The sequence below is a fragment of the Seriola dumerili genome, unplaced genomic scaffold (genome assembly GCF_002260705.1).
Source record: "Seriola dumerili isolate Sdu_G_001 unplaced genomic scaffold, Sdu_1.0 BDQW01000052.1, whole genome shotgun sequence".
Classification (NCBI taxonomy): domain Eukaryota; kingdom Metazoa; phylum Chordata; class Actinopteri; order Carangiformes; family Carangidae; genus Seriola; species Seriola dumerili.
Genome location: NW_019174307.1, coordinates 12,009,286 through 12,031,559, shown reverse-complemented (window position 1 = coordinate 12,031,559; position 22,274 = coordinate 12,009,286). Strand labels below are relative to the sequence as shown.

At 40.0% G+C, this 22,274-nt stretch overlaps 1 protein-coding gene across 1 annotated transcript; it reads left to right on the top strand.

Annotated features, from left to right (window-relative positions):
* The first annotated feature begins 7,680 nt into the window (after positions 1-7,680).
* chn1 (chimerin 1) lies at positions 7,681-17,888 on the top strand. Its single transcript, XM_022740341.1, has 7 exons — positions 7,681-8,318; positions 9,655-9,739; positions 12,783-12,956; positions 14,675-14,752; positions 15,478-15,615; positions 16,209-16,314; positions 17,051-17,888. The coding sequence occupies exons 1-7, from the start codon at positions 8,067-8,069 to the stop codon at positions 17,220-17,222; spliced, it is 1,005 nt and encodes a 334-aa protein (XP_022596062.1). The 5' UTR covers positions 7,681-8,066; the 3' UTR covers positions 17,223-17,888.
* The last annotated feature ends 4,386 nt before the right edge of the window (positions 17,889-22,274 follow it).

Here is a 22,274-nt window from a genome sequence, read left to right as displayed (position 1 = left end):
TCCATGTGAGAGTCTATTGAAAACAGAGCATTGACGTAGATATATATAGATATAGATATATATCTATATCTATATATATAATTTTTTTTTTTTTTTTTCCCAGGATCTCAGCAAATCTGGTTTCCTTCGTTTTACAGTTCAGAGTTTGAACATCCAGCACACAATCAAGCTCAGAAACTCTAAGTCTCTGTATGTGAGATTTGCTACGAAAGAAAATCCTTTAATTAAATGATTTTCACACCTTCTACAGTCTCCACTTGTTTGTGAGGTGTGAAGAGCAGAAACTGACAAATGATAATAAGGATCAAACATACAGGCTTCAATTTGTAGCTGATTATATGAAAAGAAACTACTGAATGTGACTGATCTGATGTGTGAACATAACAGTGTAGATGTTAGAAACTTACTTTATGTCTGCAGATTATGCCTGGCATGTTAGCATGCTGATGTCTTTGTATGATGAGAATAGAGAGTGTATCCTCAACCTATTCTGTCATTCACCACAGAAGTGTTCACACTGCTGTTTATAAATCTGTCAGGCATTTTAATGAGCTGAGCCCAGAACATTTTCAGGGATGATTAGGGCTGCAGGCTACTTTGCCACAGTTTTGGAGAGCTCTGTGCTGCAACGTTACATAATTATGTCTCATTTTTTTCTACTAGTCATGATTTTCATTCTCTCTCCTCCCCGCATTACTTACAAATGAGAGCTAGATGCATTTTGACATACATTTCTTTAAGCATACAGCTGCACTGTGTTCCTCAGAAAGCAACATGTTTTCAGTTTAAAGCGCACTAATCAAATTATTCATACATCAGCACCTCTAAAATATCTATTAACACTGCCTCCTCCTGGGACTACTCAGATGATTTCAGCCAGTAAGATAACCGGTGGTGTATAAAAGAAGTTCACCGGCTCAGAAACATTGTTCTCATGGGAACGTGGCACTCTAAACAGATGCTGTTCTTCTACAGTGAGTGAAACACAATATGGTCAGCAATCCACAGGTTTGTGCCGGAGTGGACAGTGAACAGATTACTGATCAGAAAGTCGAGCCCTGCTGCTGAGATGCGACTCGTGGCCACCTGTCCGCGAACACTGAAAAACAGAGCTACAGGAGTATTACAGTGCGTTTTTATACTGAAACATACAATTTTCCATTATCTATGAACTGTAACAAGCACATAATCATATTCATACACACACACCTCTTTCTCATTTCTGTGTTATGTTTATACTACTGTTGAAATGTATGTCATGCTCACCAGAAGTACAAGAATTGCACTTTGCATCCCACACTGCCAATGTTCACTACAGTCAAAAGTGGTGTGTTAATGTATTGCTACAACAGCCTCCACTCATGTGTGACCCTGGTTGCAGGAATTTGCAGAGTTAGTGTATTTGGGTTCTAATATTGGTGATAAGGCGTGGCACAGAATAAAGGGGCTGAGGTCAGGGCTCTCTTCAGCCCACTTAAAATCTCTTAAAATCAAGTTCACAAAACTATTCTTTAAAGACCTTGCTTTGGAAGGATCTTTCCCAAACTGTTAACAATATGTCTTGATTTGATATTTTGATTAATATGTATTTTTGCTGAGGTACATCAGGAGCACCAACTGACTGATTGTTGCCACCTGTGTGGAATTGGCCATCATTACAGAGGCCTCCCTGATTGGGCCACAGACAGCAGGTGACGGGGACAAAACGTGTGTGAAAAGCAGCACACTGGTCGGTCTGTGTTTTCCTTCTCCAGGACAATGGAGGAGGATCAGTGCAGTGTGGACAGAAGACTTCTCCACAATTTGATTTTAGTTTTTTTTTTTTTTTTTCTCCTGCAGCAGATCACAGCTCTGATATACTGTATGTTTTTTGTCATTCTTTTGTGCGGCTGGTCTGAATAAATAGGGTTTTTTGAACATCAACTCCTGCTGCTGGTCCCTCCTTTCCACTTCCACTGCCAACCACCTTCAAAGTATAACATACAGGTTGGTTATGTTCTTCTGATGGTAGTAGGTAGTTTCCTGGATAAATTTGTGTAATTTGATAATGGAGGGAAGATAGAGGTCGGAGGCTGTTATTTAGTTTAGAAACAGCCGATGATTTCTAGAAGAATTTCATTGAAAGACACTGAAAGACAAGCCAATAGCCTGTTATTAATCTTTCATTTATTATTCGAAGCTTAATTCTTCACATTTGCTGAATTATGCACCGGCCTTGGACAAATGACACAGTTTTGCATGTTCGACTGACCTGTGAGCTGACTAAAAAAATTTTGGTTACAAATTTAGCAATTAAGTTTATTGAATGTGTTGCATAATTCTTTCTCTCTGGAATAGAGTGTCCATGTACTTAGTGAATCTACTTCTATTTCATACATTTGAGCTATATGTTGAAATCTTTTAATCTGGTGGCAGGGTCTTCTCAGAGTGCCCCATAATGTATTTATTATAACTAACATGACCCATGATATGACTAAAAGTAATGTAATTGGTATAGCTCAGATTGCTTTCAGGATTTCTGTAATCTGTGGGTCCTCTGGGTCCAGGCCCAGCTGCGCACCCAGCTGCTTAATCTAGACGTCTTTCAGAAAGAGAGTAAATGTCCCGTTGTGCATCACTTTTTTCCAAAGTCTTATGATTCCTGTGTGATGAGAACAGAGAGGACCTTTGACGTGGTGTCTGTTATTGATAAGACCAAAGCTGGTTGTGTAAGAGCTGATCATGAAACCTCTCTGTCCTCCAAGAAGCTGCAGGGACTAGCCTTTGTCTCTCCAGGGATGCAGAGGAGTAACGTACAGTTACATAAGAGTGGAAAAAAATATATACTGGAGCTTCTCTAGCCATCAATGATTATGAGAACAGCGTGTGATGTTTCTGCACTCAGATATTCCCACTGTGGACGCTCACACAGGGAGCTTTTCATGAATATATAAAGCATCAGTACACCTTCACAGATGTGCCTGCACATATCATGATTTAACTTTTTCGCAACAGAATATGAAGTAGTGAATAATTTGTGTTTTTAAAAAAATATATATTTCTATTTACTGGTAATAAATACAAAAAAGAAAATCTGAGAATGCCGCCAAATAAATGTAGGGAAAGTCAGGTGTGGTGACGTTTAACAAGCTTCTGTTTGAACCCAGAAAGTTTCAGGGGAATAGAAAGAGACTTGAAAAGAATAGTTCAACACTTTGAGAAATATACTTCCGTTTCTTTGATATAAATATATCTGTACAGAGCTGGAGCCAGCATGTGGTTAGCATAGCTTAGCACAGCTTGCCTGCCTCAGCCCAAACGTAGGAAAAAAACACCTTCCAACAGCTAATGATAGTATTTCTCACAATGTTAAACATAAAGATTTTCACAGTCTTAAAGGCATTTTTTTCATTTGAAATACAGTTTGTTAAATGTCATCACTCCTGACTTTCCCTTAATATTACATAAAGGCAAAAATACCACCAACATATTATTCACTGCATTTATATCTTACTGTTACCTTGTGAGTTACCTTGATTACAGGTTTGCTAGCTCAACATCAAAATCATAATTACGACGGTAAAACTCTGAAAGTTTGGATGTATATTCAGCCTGTAATAATAGAGAAGTGCCTGAAAACATTGATGCTTAACATCAACCAACGTCTGTTGTTCAAGGTAATTATACCTAGATTTAATGGGTATACTTTTGTATTGTCTGTGCACAATATTTTAAACCCTCAAACAACAAACTGTAAAACTAATTATACAGACATCTTGAGATGTCTGACAATATGTTGTAAACACAGGAATCTTTCCCATGGCTACCATCCGTGACAGAATATGGGAACACAGCATGGTGCACAAACATGAGGCTGATATAGATTTACTCATATCAGTCTTGGAAAGAAAGAAACTAGTTACCCAAAATGTCGCACTAATCCTTTAAGAATATATGTGAAATATTTCAGGCATTAACTAAATCATTCTATCCTGTTATCATCACCCTGTTGCCAAAATAGCCGACGCACAATGAGTCATTCATCAAGCTCTAAGGGACTGCCTCCACAGACTCACACAGAGATAAAGGACCACTCAAGCCTTTTAATTATTCTTCACAAGCATTTGTCATTCCATGTTATACCCAGTCGTTCTTCATAAAAGCAGGTGATACCCAAGTAGATTGTGCTGTGTGGTAACTGAATAGTTTCTCAAGATAGGATTAATGGCAGTCTTTACACTTGACTGTCTGTAGCTGTGAGGTTAGGTTTGGTTGTGGGTCCACCGCTAATTTGTGATTAAAAGTATATATATCTATGCTTATATTTAAGTATTTCATCTCCAGGACGTACGGGCGCAGTGGGGAATTTGTGTAACTTTAATTTTTTTCTTTCTACCAGCAGCACGATTCCATAGAAGTCTAAAAGCTTTCTGTCAAAGTCATGTTGTTTATTGTGAGTGTGGAGTCTGACAGCAGTAATGTGATCGCTGATTTGCTTCCGTGTCATTGAAGCACTGAGTCACTGCTACATTCAGCCTCTGTGTATCTGACATTTTCAGACTACGCTGTTCCTGCTACAGGCAAAAACCATGCATCCATCAGAAATGGTTCAGTGATGAAATATTCCTCTATTTAGATGGATTTTTAGGAGCGGACGAGTGGCACTGATTTAACCACTGCAATGTGTTTGTGCAGTTTTTTTTTATTCCTCAAGAGGAAAAAGGACAGGCTAGGATGAACCCGCAGTTTAAAATGCAGCTGTGACTATAACGTCACACTATGCATTGTAAAGAGTGTGTCCTACGCATGCTCTGACCTTGCTGCCTGAATAGCAAACACTGATAGCAACCTACCATACATCACTGTCAAAGCACAGGATGTTCTAGCTACATCCAGGTAATCTAACCGTCCAAGTAACTGTGGTGTAATTTGTTCCGTGTTTCTTGCAAGCCAAGCAAAACGGCAACAATTTGCACTGCATCTTCTCCCTATGTGGTATTTCCTGGCAGTGGTGGTTCAACCATATGGAGCCTTTCTGTATCTCCCATTCACTTTGTACTCAGCTCTTCCCTCCCAGTCCCTTATTGAATGACTGTGTAATGAATGTGTGTTTAGGTATTATATGCTGCATTTCAAATGGTTACAAAATGTAAAAGTAACACTGCTGCTGTCACAGCACCCACCAGTGCATGACAAGATTCAAATTTGTTGTGATCATTTCACACATTTAATGGCATGTAGCTCTCCTGAAAGCTCTCAGTGTGCAGGCCTCCCACTCGCTGACATCAGTCCTCTATATTCTTGGACTTTATCGTAAATTCCCGGCTCTCACTCTCATCATCGTGCTGTACTTTCCGCTTATGTAACATTATGTAACTACATGATTTGCAGCTTTGCTGAAGGATGATTTTGGTGGATGAGGAGCGCTTGGCATTAATTCAAAGCCTTTTAGTGTTGTGCATCACTAAAGCAGCATGTTGTTGTTTTGTTGTTTGCTTCAGCTGTGAATTGTGAATTGGATCATCACGTTATTTATTTAACTCAAGTAAAGTGTGTTATGTGAGAGATTATGCGATAGAAAGCATAGCCCTGAGAGTTCAGGATGTCTTCTTAATGGCTCTTATGTCTGTGCGGGGTCAGCTGTGCATTAGAAGAACATTTCATAACGTAACAACCTTCCTACCCCACAGAAATAGTCAGCAGTCTTCAGCTGCTTAGTGGCTTAAAAGAGAGTGGGAGGGGAGTGAGGAAATACAGTTTAAACAACAAATGTGAAAGTTTGTGATCGTGCTGGTTTCTGGGTCAAAGCAGAATCAAATTGTTGAATAACATGAGTAAATTACTGCATAAATCCTACATGTGGCAGGATCCAGAGACTCAGATAAAGCTCAGATTTCCAGGCTGGACACAGACGGACATTACAGAGATGGAAAAGATACTGCACTGTATACATCCGTCCTCAAGAGTCCCATCTCTGGACATGTTTGGGAAACAAGCAAATCAATCAGTGTCAATTAGAGTTGGGTTCAAAGTAAACCACATCCTGGGAGTCAGACGCTCATTCTGCACTTAACAGCAGGCAACACAATTACGCGGCAAAAACCCTCTAAAGTGCTCAGGGTCTGAGAGGATGAACTGGTGCATATAAAGGGCTCTTACTGTCTTTTATCTATACCACTTTCAGGTACCCTCCTGAGCAGAGACTATCACTGAGCATGAGAGCGAGAGCGCTGCACTGGAAGCCCTCTGTTTCACGTCTTTCATGTTCCTGTCAGACACCACAGTTTGGGATGCCATTCTACATAAGTACACTGATCTTCAAAGGCTGTTTTCTGCTCCTTGCCACTGTTCATACTCTCATTTTTATACCCCTCTGCTGAGGTTGGGGCAGCAGGAGCTATGGCGGTCCTCATTGATTTCTGAAGGAGAGTGTGTGCAGTCACTTCCTCTCTCCAGCAGCCTTCCATAAAGGTGAGAACGTCGCACTTTAACAGCTGAGTCTGAATTACAGGCTCTGAGACGTGGGAGCATAATCACATTTGTCGTGCAGTGTGAATTGCAGGAGCAGGTTGCGGATCCTTTCTCCCACATCACTGTTGCGATGCTATATTTGATACTTCATTTGCATACACACAACACAACGTTTGCATCAGTATAAACCTGAAGGAAATGAACGTTCAGACAAAGACTGCGAAGACAGAAAAGAGCTCCCTGCTTCCAGATCACACGCCTGCTACAGGCATATGTTGTTAAATTCTTCATTGTATATTTTATCATGATGTAAAAAAAGATGGAATAAATCGCTGGTGACAGGGAATATTGATTTATAAAACAAATTATTACACTGAATGTTATTATATGAAATTTAGAATGCATTTTATGATTCTTTTCAGATGATGTTTATATTGTTTATCGCTAAGGCATAAAGCATGTTTCATATACAAAGGCAATTCAAAGTGTTTCATTTAATCCAGAAAAATCTAGTATTAAAGGGCATAAAAAAACACACACACACACACACACACAAAATAGTTCTTCTCAAGCAGAGCACTGGGATTTTAATCTGTGTCACAGTGGAAATTTCAAAGCTGTTTCATCATCAGTGGTCTGATTAAAAACAATGTGCCCTTTTAATCAACAAAGCTCTTACTTTTTTTCAAGAGTCCCTTTATGTTTCTGTTTCTTTATTCATTTCATCTCAAGTTTTTCTTACTTTTTCATCCAAACGCTGCTGAATATGAAATTTCTTTTATCTGAATGAAAGCTGGAGCATCACTCTGTATCAGTGATGTCATATATTGCTTACGTGCTTTTGTGCTCTTGCTCTTTGTGGTCCCAGTCATGACCAGTTTCTGTGGCAACATGATTTTGAAAATAGCTCCCCTCTCTAACGGCCCACTGCTGTCGCAAGTTGCTGCAGCCTGCAGCCCACTCTTGATGCATGACTCATTCATTGCTCATTATCATCCCACTCTCATTTCATACTACCCAGGCTCCCCTGCTTGGATATCTGATAGAGATGGTTGTGTGGGGGCGGGGTAGTGGCTACTATAAAGCCGGTGTATCCATGCTGCGATTGGCTGGTGGGATCCATTTAATCTGCTGTGACTGCTACAGGGTCCGCCCCTGTACTCCTCCCCCTCACTCCGACCGCCCTGACAGCATCCATACACAACACTGTGCTGTCTCTGTTCCAGGGAGAATATCAGCTCTGCACAGGGAGGAGAGGATTAGCGCAGCCACACAGCTCATCTGCATACACGTTCCCAGAGAACCACATGAGCACCGAGGGCTGCACCTCTTTTGTATAAAACCTGGCACTCCTATCACAGAGGCGCCACTTGATCTACTGTCACTGCTGTGAGAGGATTTAATAAGGACCACTGTAATTTTTTCTTTTGGACTCTTTTAAATGATTGCTATATTTTAAATTTGTTGTCTGTGATGTCTCTGTTCAACTGGGACAATGCAAGTAATATTGTTTGATACAGACTTGCTCTGAGCATCAAGGAGTTTTACCCTCATTTTTTTTGTACTTTTCTACTGGGTTTGTTCCTTCACCTGGTTTGGGAAACAGCAGCACCAGAATGCCATCTAGAGAGTCCTACGAGGTTCACAAGGAAGAGAAGTCCCTGGTGCAAAAGGCCAAGCGAGAGGCCAATCAGGAGGATATTCTGGCGGCCGCTCTGGGGATGAGGATGGGGCCACAGAAACCTCCAGCCACTTTCTGGCAGCCACTTAAACTATTCGCCTATTCACAACTCACCTCACTGGTACGCAGAGCCACACTGAAGGAGAGCGACCGGACACCCCGATCTGAGAAAGTCCACAACTTCAAGGTGAGACTGAATCAACTTTAGGAAGTCTTGTCAGCTGTTGCACCTCCAAAATGTTTCTTTTAATATCATCATGTGTGGCCAGAGGGCTGCTTCCTGTGCTTCCCTTGTGGAAGATGGAAGCTGGGGGGGGGGTTGTTACTGAGTGGGAGAGAGGATGAAAAACAGAGCTGTTTTGGACTGTCCAGTGAGCTTTTATCAAAAGAAAATCTGTTGGGTGGTCTGTGGACCACTGCTGTTGGTTTGAGCACCAGATGGACAGATTAGGCCAGTGGAGAGGGGAAACAGTGGAGGAGTGTATCCCTGTTTGGCTCAGGCTCTCTCTCCTAGTTTGGCTGGTTAATGGGATGGAGAGCAGGGGGTGAAATATTGCCTTCAAGGCTTTCAAACTGCTGATGCTCACTGGTCTATTTCTGCTGCTTTGTTCCCTTGGAATTGCTGAATGTTGCATTTCAACATTTTAAGAGCCACTGTTTAAAGCCTCCACAACCAAGCAGGAGTGTAACATTTGTGTGAATTATTAAGAGAATATTTTAATGCATTTTGTACCAAACAGATAATACGTTACAGTAACATCTTGGAGCTGAAATAGATCTGTTTTGCAAATTAAGCACTCAGTTTTATCTTTAAGTTTATCTTCTTCTTGTTTGAATTCTTTTACATGATTTGCTTGGGACTACAGGTACTGTACACCGGTTAAACCAGCACTTCAGTTTGACATTTTCACATCCCGGCCTCTTGAAATAATTACTCTAAGTCAATGCATTAAGCAGTGAGTGAGCACAAACTAATGAGATGTGTGTTAAATTGTAATCCCTCGATTCTGTAAACATGAAAAGAAATGGCACCTGACATCACTCCAGGTGGTCAGGAGCAGGGGGAGTTGTGGCTTGCTCTTGCTCTGGTTCCCAGAGGCCTCCCTGATTGGCCGAGCTATTGTTGCCTGGTGAAAAGTTGGGGGTTCCCTTTCCCACACGAGCGTGGTGGCCCTCTACTGTTTCCATAGCGAATTTCCCTGACGACTTTCACCTTCACTCCGGTGAAGTGTCAAATCCTAACTGTGGCATGATGGCAAAGCCTCCCCTGGCTGCAGTCACCGCTGCACCCGCCTCAGTATTGTCAGATTGAGGGTCTGTTTGAACAACAACCCTCCTCCACCCACAGACAATCCTCCTCCTCTGCCTCATTTAAGATGGCAGCACCTATGGGTCTTCCGGCCTGCTGAGGAAGAGGATGGGCTATCTATGGAGTAAATGGCCGCTGCCACCCGCTGCTCCTCCTCTGTTTTGTCACTGCTCTTCATCACTAATATCTGTCACTGTCCTCCTCTCTGTTGCAGGTCCATACCTTTCGAGGGCCTCACTGGTGTGAACACTGTGCCAGCTTCATGTGGGGACTGATGGCCCAGGGGGTCAAATGTGCAGGTACATCTTGTTCTCATGCTACATTAACACAGTGTTATATAAACTGCTTGATCTCATCACAGCACTCTCTGATTACATTCAAGGCGTACATAGTGACCGTTACTGTATATGGGTTACTTGGTTTTTAGTGCATCTGGAGCTGGATTATTCAGTTTTAATCTAAAGTCCCAACAGTAGTTTGTGGATTATGGGTTGTATAACAGAGTGACATTATGGCTCTATAGCTATGATGTAACAGGTACGTATGTTACACGATTTTGAGGTCTTATTTTTGACCTACATTTTTCTTCAGGGAGTTTTTGAATGGGGTTCTATCTGTGCTGACAGATTATTTCAACAATCTAAAAGATCATTCTTTACGCAAATTATTTAGATTTGATTTAGATTTTTTTCAGCACATGGTTGGGCAGTTCCTCACATCATCATGTCATTATTACATTAACAAGGGCTATACAGTATACATCCACGATTTTAATGGTTAAACATCAGCTGCATTAAAAACCAGAAAATATACAAACAACAGACGGCTATTACATTCTCGTGCACCTGAAAATATGTATGTTTTTAATCTCAGTTCTCTGTACTCTGATGAATGCATTATGTCAATATGAGCTACACATTTAAAAAAAAAAAAAACAATAATTCACAGCAACTCTGTGAGGATGTTCAGTCTTTTCTAAATATGTCTTTACTTTGTGTGATAGATTTAACATACAGGCATTCAGTCCTGTGACTGTTGGGGAAATGGTTCTGTTATATTCACCCGTTTGCTTGTCAGATACTCTGATGAGATTTCTAGTTCACTGTGGCTGTTTCTAGAATTCCTTTCCCATCCCAGAATAGTGCTATAATACAGTCTGATGTGTGTCTTTGATGTATTATTGATAAAACAAAGTGTGTCACAGAAATCTGTGGGAGCTCTGATATTAATTATTTATGTTTTGATTTTGAAAGCTCACAGCAACTGAAATAAAGGCACATATGATCGGAGTCAGTCTTTATCGACTCATATGTATCACCATTCCTTCAGACTCGAACACTAGCTAGAAGAATCTAGGGCAGCGAAGTCTCACATGATGCTCAAATTTGCATACCAAAAAATGTTCTTCCACCCCCTTTTTCTTTTTGTATGTGTGAACTGTTTTTGGCCGAGTGCCAGAAAGCCAGCCTCTGCTTGTGCTTGTTGTGCCACATTTCCTCATCAGAGTACGCCCCCCAGCCTCATCCCATCATGCCCATGAAGGAAAACAAAGCTGGCATGTCTCTTTAATGAGGAGCAGAGCTCGGAGCGTGGGGAAGGAGCTCTGTTTCCACACACATTAAAATTCAGCAGCTTCAACTAAAGAGCTAGGTCACGCAGCTCAACCCCTATTTAACTTAAACACTTGGTAGAAAAACCAAAACATCTAACAAGTACGAGTGGTGCTTTTTGTTTTCCGATCCAGTCAGAGAGAGACTGGTTTCAACTGGTAACTCGGTGGGTTAGACACAGTGATAATGTGCTGATTAGAAATTAGCAGCCAGCCACCAGTAAACCTCTTCTCAGAGCCCTTTAGCCGAAACCGAGCTGCAGCCTCCTCTCCATAGCAACACAGACAGAGCTGACGGTGCAGTAAAGCAGCATCCCCTGTCTCCTGGTGTCCCTTGGGCCTATGCCTCACCCTCACCCACCCCACCTGGGACCCAGGGCCATCAGTGTGTTCACATGGACACCAGGAGCTCAGCAGACCTGTGTCTGATGACAGGGCCTCCTCGATTATACTGCCTGTCTCATATCCTTAAGAGAATCATCTCTTAAGGTAATTACATTTCTGCATCAATGCATATAAATGCGGACCGCGTGAATTTCTCAAGGGACCCATATTAATCAAAATATTGTCTGAGGTCCTGCAGAGGCTTAGATTCTTAGCTTTAAGAAAGAGATTTTTTTTTTAATTAAAAACTAGTAAATCTTCTGAGGAATCAAAACGGTACTTTTTATGTTGTAGGAATCAAAAAGCACATGGCATTTGTCAAAAAAAAAAACCCTTTCAGAACTTGGAGACAGCTCAAAAGATCTAAGAGCTTGAAGAGCTGCCCCATTTTAGTCTGGGAAACTAGGTCTAGTGTAGCCCGCAGCGCCTCAATTGCTGCTTCCACAGCCATTGTGTGTGAGCTTGGATATGGAAAAGAATAGAGTGCAGCAGCGGCGCTGATCGTCCCTCCTCCAGGCCACAGCGTTTTCAGTGTTCCTCTAATTCTCTCCATGCATCTCTCTTACATCAGAGCTGCAGTCTCTCTCTCTCTCTCTCTCTCTCTCTGTGTGATTCTGCTCTCCACGGGCTCCTCTTTTCCCGACAAGGTGAATCCTGCCCTGAAACAGCTGTGCCTCAGGCCCCGTCCACTGTGTCTGAAGACAAAACACAATGTGGGATACTTGCACTGACACCATGACTAATGTGCTATTTAAACACCGAAAGAGATGAATTTAATGTCTGAAAATATGTTGTAGTGAAGAAAAAATGTCAAAAATGGGATTTCTCCACATTTATCTAATAATATTTAAAGTATATTTAAATAAGAAATGATTTAACAAAAAAAAATAAAAAAATAAGATTAACGTCCTGTCTTCTGGTTCATTATTGTTTTATTTTAATATTTTTGATGTTTGTGATAAACAAATAGCGCTCTGGAGGTGACTTTGGTGCTCAAGGTGACTCCAATGCCATGTGTGGTAGAGAGAAAGGAGCTCTCCAGTGGCCTCATGACATTTAGGTGACAAATATTGATCAAGGGAATTAACACTCCAGTGCAAGCCAAAACACACACAAAACCATCCAACCAGCCTGAAATTAACCTGATGTTGAATGTGAATTTACATAATAGTCGTCACTTCAGAGATAAAACGACTGAACCATGAGAAATCATTTAGTTTACTTTGTTTGCTGTTTGACAAATTTTATAGTAAAATTAACTCTACAGTGTACCGCTGTTTTTTTTTGTTTTTTTTTTTTAATATGCTGCAGAAATTCATGAACTAAACCTGCTGTATCTCTCTTTGTAGACTGCGGTCTGAACGTCCACAAACAATGCTCATCTCTGGTACCCAACGACTGCAAACCAGACCTGAGACACATCCGTAAAGTCTACAGCTGTGACCTCACGACCCTGGTGAAAGCTTATAATACAGCGCGACCCATGGTGGTGGACATGTGCATACGAGAGATCGAGTCCAGAGGTGAGTTCAGGACATGCGCGTTCGTCCACATGTGTATGTTTGTTTCAAATATACAGCTCCCCAAGATGTAAATGTGATAAATGCAGTTTAGTTTAAATGCCAACTGAATCACTTTTAAGCCCTAACAGCTTTAAAGTTAGTTAGTAATTGGCTGAGTGTAGGCTTTGCACTGAAGGATGAAATGCTGCAAACTAAAGAGGAAGAATTATGGAAGCAAGGAACAGCCATAATAATTTAAGTAACTGAATACCTAATTGTGAAACTCAGTCACTACTGAATACTTTTCAGTTGAAATTTAAATGGCATTGAATTTATAGCATTCTTCCTTTTTTTAAAAATGTTTTTATATTTTACTATTTTTTCATTTCCTCTTGCAGTCTTGTAATTTCCAAGAAATTTTGCTCTTTTTTTCCAAGTTGACAAATTCACACATTGGGCATATTGAACATTCAGGTGTTAAAGTGTCAAGTCTCCTTTCTAAACTTCTTCTTCAGGGATCATGTGACTGACATAATGCAACCTGATGACCTGAAAAGGGTCTGATTGATTAGTTCAAGCTTGATTGATTATCCATTATAGTCTGAATGTTCTGAAGTTTAAAATGTTTATCTTGACCATGGTGTCTGAATTCACCCAATCCAATTTGAGCACCCTAATTTTTTAAATTTAAATTTTAGATCTGAAAATTACAAATTGAATATGAGCAACTTGAATATCAAACAGCTGGATCAAAACCTACAATAATACTGCACATCAAGTTTTTTTTAATTGTACAACTTGAAATGAGCCTCAGGAAATTTTACAGAAAGTAAAACCACATAAATTATGATATAACATTGTTAAAGTCTTTCAAACTATGAATTAAATACTACTTAATTAATTCAATTTAATTTCTTAAAAGATCCAAACCCTTACTGCTTTCTTTGCTTCAATAAGACATTTAGAAGATTATTCTGGGACAACCTATTGAGCTCATGTCCGTTACTCTGAAATGGTGTATTTTCAGAACTTGTGTAATGTAATTCCTTTAAGAACATTCATTTTTAACATTTTTAGCTGATATTACACAGAAGAAAAACAAGTCTCTCAAAACAAACCCTTTAAAATGCTATTTGAAATTAAGTTTTTGGATCCTGTTTATTGTGTATATGATCCTTGTTGTAAAACAGCTTTCCTTTGATTTTACAGTAAGTGATCTACAATATATACTACTGAGGTTGAGATTGAGGTTTTAAAAGTCGGATATCATTACTAACTGAATTAAATGTTTTTTTTTTTTTTTTGGATGGGGTGGGGTGGGGGGTGGGGGGGTTGACTGGGAGGACTGATGAGTGTGCTGCTGGTAATTGTAAACCTGTAATGAGGAATACATTACTCTGTTTCCTGCTGCCTTTGTTGATTGCGTTTCAGTTAAATCATTCAACTATGTAGGAAACTCATTGCTCCCTTATTGTCTCCCCTCTAATATACATCTGTAGCTAAGTTTGATTTATGTCTTTATTATTTTACCCAGTGATGCAGAAAACTATTTGCATCTGCCCATGTTGCTCCATTGTGAGACATTGTGGACATTTTACCCTTAATTTCTTATGCATATTTAAGAGTGTTTAATGGCATTTCCTAAATTACCCAGGGCGATTTTGTGCAGGTGAATTTCTCCACATTACTTCTGACAGCGCTGCCGATGTCTGAAAGGTTGTTTATGTTTGTTCCTTAAGGACTGAAGTCTGAAGGCCTCTACAGAATATCTGGGTTTAGTGATTCAGTGGAAGAAGTCAAGATGGCATTTGACAAAGGTACGTCCTCCTTGTTTTATGGATTTCTGTCAGCTCACAACATGACATTTGACATTACATGCTTACATATGTTTGCATAAGACACACAAAACATTTCAGATTAATGAGAAAGTGACACATTAGTGAGGGATTAGTGTCCATCTGGGAGAGCAGATCCTATCCTGACACGTCCCTCTCACGCAGGGTTTCACAGTGTGGGCAGACAGGGAGGACCTGAGGGGATACAAACCATGGATTGTACTCTCACTGCCTTAAACATAGCTGTAAAAAAAAAACCTCTTCTGCTGTGTTGGGATTCAGTAGTGGACTTAGTGAGAATGAGCCTGTCTTGGCCCAACGCTGTGTGAATTTTAACTGTAAGAAAAACCCTGCAGCAGTGGGCTAAACTCTTAGCCAGATCCGCATGTGGGAGATCATCCATGACAGAGTGTCATTCCAGCTCACAGCACTGTGATGTTCAGTCTGCCAGCACAAGTAGGCCATGGCCTGCTCTGGAACGCATGCATAACCCAGGGAAAGTCGGAATAAAACAGGCCAGGCGGATGATAGCAGCTACTTTGCAAAAAGACAGAGCGAGAGTAGTATTTTTTTTTTCCACCAGCTGTAACACAATCTCTTTATTCTCCAATTCACACTGTGATGTGAAAGCGCTTATGTCAGACTTTTTTTACAGTTTGACTATTTTCTTCTTCTTATCTCCCTGTTTCCATCACACATCCTCACAGATGGCGAGAAGGCAGACATCTCAGTGAACGCCTATGAAGACATCAATATCATCACGGGTGCACTGAAACTGTACCTCAGGGATTTGCCTGTTCCCATCATCTCATATGATGCTTACCCCGGGTTCATCGAGGCTGCAAGTAAGTCAACAACTAGTCAAATTAGTTCGCAACACACCTCAATATGTTTGACTTTGCTGCAGTTGAAGATGGCAAAAGGTCACTATTAAACTTTATGTTAAACTTTAAAGTGCTGTTGTATTAGATTACATTATATTGCTGGTTGTTGTTATTGTATCTACCCTCTTGGAGCTACCCATCACAACTGCAATAATCTGCTGTTATTAAAAGCTTCAGTCATGCAGATTTTATGGTTGTTATCGAGTGAAAAGAAAGTGTTCATTATTAATTATGCAGAACTATGAAACTGCAGCCTTGTACAGCCGACCTCTCAGAATCAGTCAGTGACTTTCAGAGCTCAGCTCTGACCTGAAGTAAAATGTTCCACTCTGATTGTGCATCTAATTTGTGTCCCTAACTTGCAAAAAAAACAACTCTACATTTAAAAGCACAGGGTTAATTTGCATTAACTATACCAAGCCGCATGCCTTCCTCAGACTTCCTCTCAGAGACTAATGGGTTTTATTACCCCACAGGAAGTAACTACATTGATTCCTGATTGCGTCCTTGTGTTTTCTGGCCACTCTAACAGCATGATCCTTTATGTTTCCCAGAGCTCACAGACCCAGAAAAGAAGCTGGAAGCTTTCCGCGAGGTTCTCACTCTGCTGCCGCCATCACACGGTGAAACTCTCAAGTACCTCATGGCACACTTAAAAAGGTAGGGAGTGTGTGAAAATTATTCGAGGGAGGGGTTTCAGAAAAGGTGGTTGGTTATGTATTTTTTCTTTTTGCTGAAGGGGGTTGGGTAGTCAGGAGTTTGTTTTTTGTCTTTTTTTTACTATCCTACAGCAGCTCTCACACACATCTGCATCTTAACAGAAAGCTACTACAGTAAATTTTCAAAAATTAGAAATGTGTTACAGTCATGGATAAAAGAAACAACAATGGCTATCGGTATTACCCACCCATACACGCCAACCACCTGAGACTTTGTCGCTCTATGTGCTATGTACCCAACTTCCTCCCGTTATATTTACTACGACTGCTAGAGGTCTCCACACAATAAAACATAACTATGGGTTATAAAAAGATACTTCCACAGATGACCCAAGGGCTCAGTTTTTACAGGACAGTCTCAATTATTCAGTAAACAGGACACATCACTTTTTTATTTTAACGACTGCTAATCCTGCTTCTCTTGTGCGATTTGGTGGTAAAAATGATTACTCAGTCAATAGTGTTGGATTACTTTGAGATATTGTGGGGAGTGTGTTGCAACTTTTCTCTTAGTCAAGGGGAAGGTCCAAATAAAATGCACAACGCTGGGGAGGGCCATGCTTTGAAAAAAAAACATAATGTTCAGCCCCCCTCCCGACCACAGTAATTTTCGTACAGTTCCTGAAACTCTTTCACTCCCAAAATCTAACTCTAATATAACTAATATATATTTGCAGGGTAACACAGAATGAAAAATTCAACCTGATGAACGCAGAGAACCTCGCCATCATTTTCGGGCCCACCCTCATGCGTGCACCAAACCTGGACGCCATAACAGCCCTCAATGACATCCGCTACCAGAGACAGGTGGTGGAGTTGCTCATTAAAAAGGAAAATGTGCTCTTCTAAACACAGATCAGGACTTTTTTTTTTTAGAACGGTTCTCTAATGATTCTTTTGTGTAAAGACTTGATTGACTGTTTGTATTACATTTATTGATACATTTTTTTAAATGCCCTGTGTATGGACTAGTGCTGACCTAACATCTGTCCTCCCCTGTACTGGGTGTGGATGATGAACCTTACACTTGTACGTACTCTATGTCTCCCCATTTTTGTCGGGGGATTTTCAGAAGCTGACAGGCCAGCATGCATGGTGCGAGGTCTTTGTTGCTTTGTAGTCGTAACCTAGCATGTGTTAAAGATTGTGTAACGCTGTGATTTTGCTTTTGTCTGTTCTCTAGAGGTTATAGTCCACATTCCCAGCTGCCTGCTGCGCAGTTATTTCTGTGAAACATTGTATAGCTGGATGTAAAAATAAGCTACTGATTTTTCTGGGGTAATTTTTATGATGCTGTATTTTTTTATCTCCTTGACAGTTTTTATGTAACCTGCAGTTCTTAGTTGAATGAGCCTCTCCTGTTAAAGTGTACACACTGGTGCATTTGCCTGACCGTAACATTTTTATTGTGTTATAAACAGCATTATTTGTGAATTTAATTTTTTACTGTAATGTTTTTGTACACAACTTGTGCATGGTCACTTTAATTTATTAAACCTTACTCTGAGAAATGAAATGCTTTATGAGTCAGCTGAATTACCATAATAAAAAATCTAATTGTTAAACCTGCATTAACTATTTTATATCCACTCGGGGGCAGCAGAAACAAGCTGTATGTTTAGGTCATATTTCTGGCCACCTGGCAATTGCAAGTCCAAAATTCATTTTCATTTACTCCTGTTTTTGGTCTCCACCATCTCCTGAGGGATATTCCTGGATCTTTAGCACCACCATGATGACCAGGTAGTCACTGACTTTTTCTGTCTGCTGCTTTGTGCTAGGGAAGTTATTAGTGATGAGCAAAGCAGTTCTTTTCAGTGTCCCAACTCACTCGCATCAATTTATTTAAAAGACTCACTCACAGGATTGTTAAATTCTTGACTGGACCTCCAGCTGCGTAGTCCCACTCACTGAACTGAAGACCTATAGCTTGTTTCACATGACCGCTGGATTCCTGAACCGGAAGTGCTCTTGCTTTGACAAACACGCCAAACTCCATTTATAAATGTTGATATTTGAAATGTTTCCTTGTTGAATATCGGAGATGAACGCTGGTTTCCATTCATTTTTAAGCCTTTTTAAGTGATCTACTGTTCGGCATAACGCTCGAAGTTGCTGAGCCTGACTCTGGTCGCAGCCTCAGCAGCACCGGTGAGTCTGTTCATTCCACTCTCACACAGTCAAGCCAACCATTTTAAGTTTGTGTTTATCGGGGAACTTGAAGTTGTGCGTTGATTGATAAGGCCATTAATGATCTCGTGGTAACTCCCGGCTACATTAGCCGCTAGCCGGAGAAAAGCATGGGCTCCATGTGAGTGTATCCCTGTGAACAAAGGACTTGAATCCTGCGAACGAATCATTAAGTTCAGTCGCAACTGACGGAGAGCTCAACTGAACTGAGAAATTAATGTATCGTTTCAGGAAGTGATTTGGTTCAGTTCGTACACCCACAAGATTCGTTCCTTTGGACGAGACAAGACAAGATGTTATGTATTATTTTCCTGTGACAATCTGCTGGCTGCATCTGAGCTATTAACAGTAAAGTGGCGAGCCAAACAACCAAAACAAAGAGCTAAAAGACACTATAAAAAGTAAAGAATGTCATAGTTTTGTACAGCAAATGGTTCATAGTGGTAAACAAAAATCATATACACCTATAGGAGCAGAGATGGTGATGTCAAGAGTGATACAGATTTAGCCTGATGCTGCCTCTAAAATCAGTTGATTTCACTAAGGTCTGTGTCTAACCCTAACCTCCTCAAAATCTATTTTATTTTTCTTTGCTTAAAAAGATTAGTCTGGCAATATTTGATGTTTGTCATATTGTGAAACAAATTACAAGAAAAGACCAAAAAAACAATGATGAATTTATCTCACTAACAAATATTGACTGTAGCCAGAGCTATTGTTTATTACTCTGTGCCAAGAGGTGACATGTTCCATAATTACCATGAACTTCACTGTAGTTTATTTTGAGTCAGTCACACATACACTGTCCTGCTGCCATAAATACTCTATAGGGCACCAAATATGTGTTAATCCCCCACTAAAAATAGTCCCCAACAAATGCGCTCTCTGTTCCTGTTTGAGTAATGTTTGCTACAAGCTGTGCCCAGGTGAAATTACTGTCTTTTTAGAAAAAATGAAATTACATTCGTGACCCACTTTTAAATATTTCTGTCTTCAGTGTAGGAGCTATGGGCTTGCGGTTTAGTAATACAGAGAGGGAATGTAAGCTGTAAAGCATAGATATATAGGCTATTGTTTGTTTTGGTCTTTTTATGGGATTTGTTGACAATAGGACAAGAACACCAGCCTGATCCTTAAAATAAAAAATAAAAATTAAAAAATTAGGATCGTTAATGCTGCTTTAGAAAACTGACATGAGCAACATATTTGTTAGAGGCTACAAAATGACCCTGGCAGATAAGAATGATAGTCCTTCATTGTGCATATTCAGAATGACAGGTTGTGCCTAAAAGCCACACGTCATGTGACTGTACATAAACCCCTCTAACAACACATCAGTCACACTGATTCACTGTGAGATTAAAACTGATCACACAATACCTAAGGCAACAGCACTCTTGCACAGGGGAGACTGTTAATTACTGGATATATGTGCAAACATTGTCACATGAAATTTATGCATTTTAGGTTTAATTACCCAAAGCTTATGTCTTTTCAAGCAATTTCCAAGAACCAGCCATGCACAGCCATCGGTGGCTTATTACATGATCGCTGTTGCACATTGTTTAAACTCAATTTAAGTTGTTTGGGTACTATGTTTATCATATACCACATTTTTGTTAAATCCCAATTTTTGTCAGCAGTGAATGTGGACATATGAGCATTTAAACTGTATTATTATGGCAGGTTCACGTTCAGCCACTCCCTATGTTTAGATTTTTTTTGTGCCTCAATTTTCCCAACAAAGCATCTGAGAAGCAATCACTGCTTGACACTTAATCACTCGGGTTTTGTGACCACATCACACTGAGTTAATGTAAGCCGAATTCAGTCTTGTCTGCGGTGATTGTGTGGCAAAATTGGATTTTCATCCAACCGTTTAGCCTCCCCTGCCATTATCAGCAATTTTAAATATATCATACCTTCATCTACATTATGTATTGACTGTGAAAGGAGGTAAACCACACCAATAAAGCTATCGAGCTTTATATCTCTCCATCAGACGCCGTGATAACACCATGCTGGAGTAATGTCCACAAAATGTATTGTGTGGTGAATGTGCCTTATTCACAGTAATGAGACTAAATTTGAAAGGCTGTGATCCGTGAGATAACTGACCTTTCTCTGCTGACTGGATGTTAATGCTTTCCTCGCTGCGAACAGCTGACCTGAATACATTTTCAAATGTTGAAATATAAAGAAAATATTCAATTCAGCCATGTGAAGTATTAGAAATGGAAATATTTATTTATTGTGTTTAAGGCTTTATATAAACATAATGTTTGTGTTTCACATTAAACAGCTCCAGTGTAATTGTATTTAAAGGTAAATCGTGAATGTTTCTCTTCTTGAGTAAACAGTGCATTTTAACAAACCAGCCGAATTATTTTCCTAAAAAATAATGAATATATAAGATTTTCTCATCTAAGGAATAATGCCCATTGTTCAGTGTTTCTATATTTATGTTTGGAACATCAAGTAAAAATATGTAATTCAACACGCATCATAATCTCTTATATGAAAACTCTAATCCTCTTAATCTTCATTGATGCATAAACATCCAGTATGTTGTCCAGTTTTCATCCAACCCCTGCAGATATTACACAGAGACGCTTTCATTCAGATTCAATGAACATTTAATCACTTACAGAGCAAATATAAACACACAGCTTAACACCCTCCAGAGGCTGGAATCACAGTGTGAGACTTCAGAGTGTTGTAATGAACACTGGACGGAGTACAAAATGTGTCCGCTTGAGATGAGGTCGACTGAGCAGACACAATGATGGCTTGTCACGTGTTACAAGACGGACTTCGAGGAAGGCAAAGCGGTGCTTGCATGGTGTAAATTCAGGTGGCCTGAGTGACTGGGAACTTGGGGGGGGGGGCGTTGAGACAAATCTCTCTTAATTCAGACATTGCCAAAATGGTCATTTGTCCCTAAGTGAGATGAATGAGGCTTGTGGTTGAGTGACTGGCTGATTGAACGGATTGGGGATGTGGGGAAATTGAGTTGCCTGACCCATCACAGGCCTGACAGGGTGGGGTAGAGCAGAGCAAAGAAAGGAGACATGGCTGAAACACCTGGCCCCCAGGAAACACAAAGCTGTTTGACAATCTGAGTTATCTAACATCATATTATTGTTTATTTTTCGGGGGGCAACTGGATTTGAGGCGCACTGTGAGAATAATCTCAAAATAAAAGTATTCATCATTCACACTGAAAGGCTAAAGATATGACTGTATTAGATTTTCCAGTAACAGTTTCCTTTGTCCTTTCATAAACATTTAATAAGCCACTATTATTAAGCTGTAAGCAGATATAAGTGTTACTATAACTCCTGATCATAACTACTGTGATCACCCATAAGTGGAGGTTGCTGTATAAACAGATACTGAATGACAGTATAGTAAAACATATACATATACATAATATATATATATTATTATAAAGTGTTTAGAGATTCATGTTCCAGGGAAACTTTTATAAATACACAATAATTTGTAATAAATATGTAGAGGCATACATGAATACATATATACATGCATCTCATATACAGTGTATTCACTGAAAATTCATACAGCTTCAAGAAATTGATATTTATTCCCCAGTAACTCTTTTAATCTTGCACTGGCGTGCTAGCCGAGCAATATCTCAATGTGCCAAGAGCCTTTGGCGTAGCAAATAGTTAAGATTTTCCTTATCAGACA

Bases quoted from the DNA above. Each gene is read 5' to 3' on its own strand.
- chn1 (XM_022740341.1), top strand. From the start codon at position 8,067: ATGCCATCTAGAGAGTCCTACGAGGTTCACAAGGAAGAGAAGTCCCTG. The intron at 9,740-12,782 runs GTACATCTTGTT...CTCTCTTTGTAG, and splicing joins CCAGGGGGTCAAATGTGCAG to ACTGCGGTCTGAACGTCCAC. The intron at 12,957-14,674 runs GTGAGTTCAGGA...TTGTTCCTTAAG, and splicing joins ACGAGAGATCGAGTCCAGAG to GACTGAAGTCTGAAGGCCTC.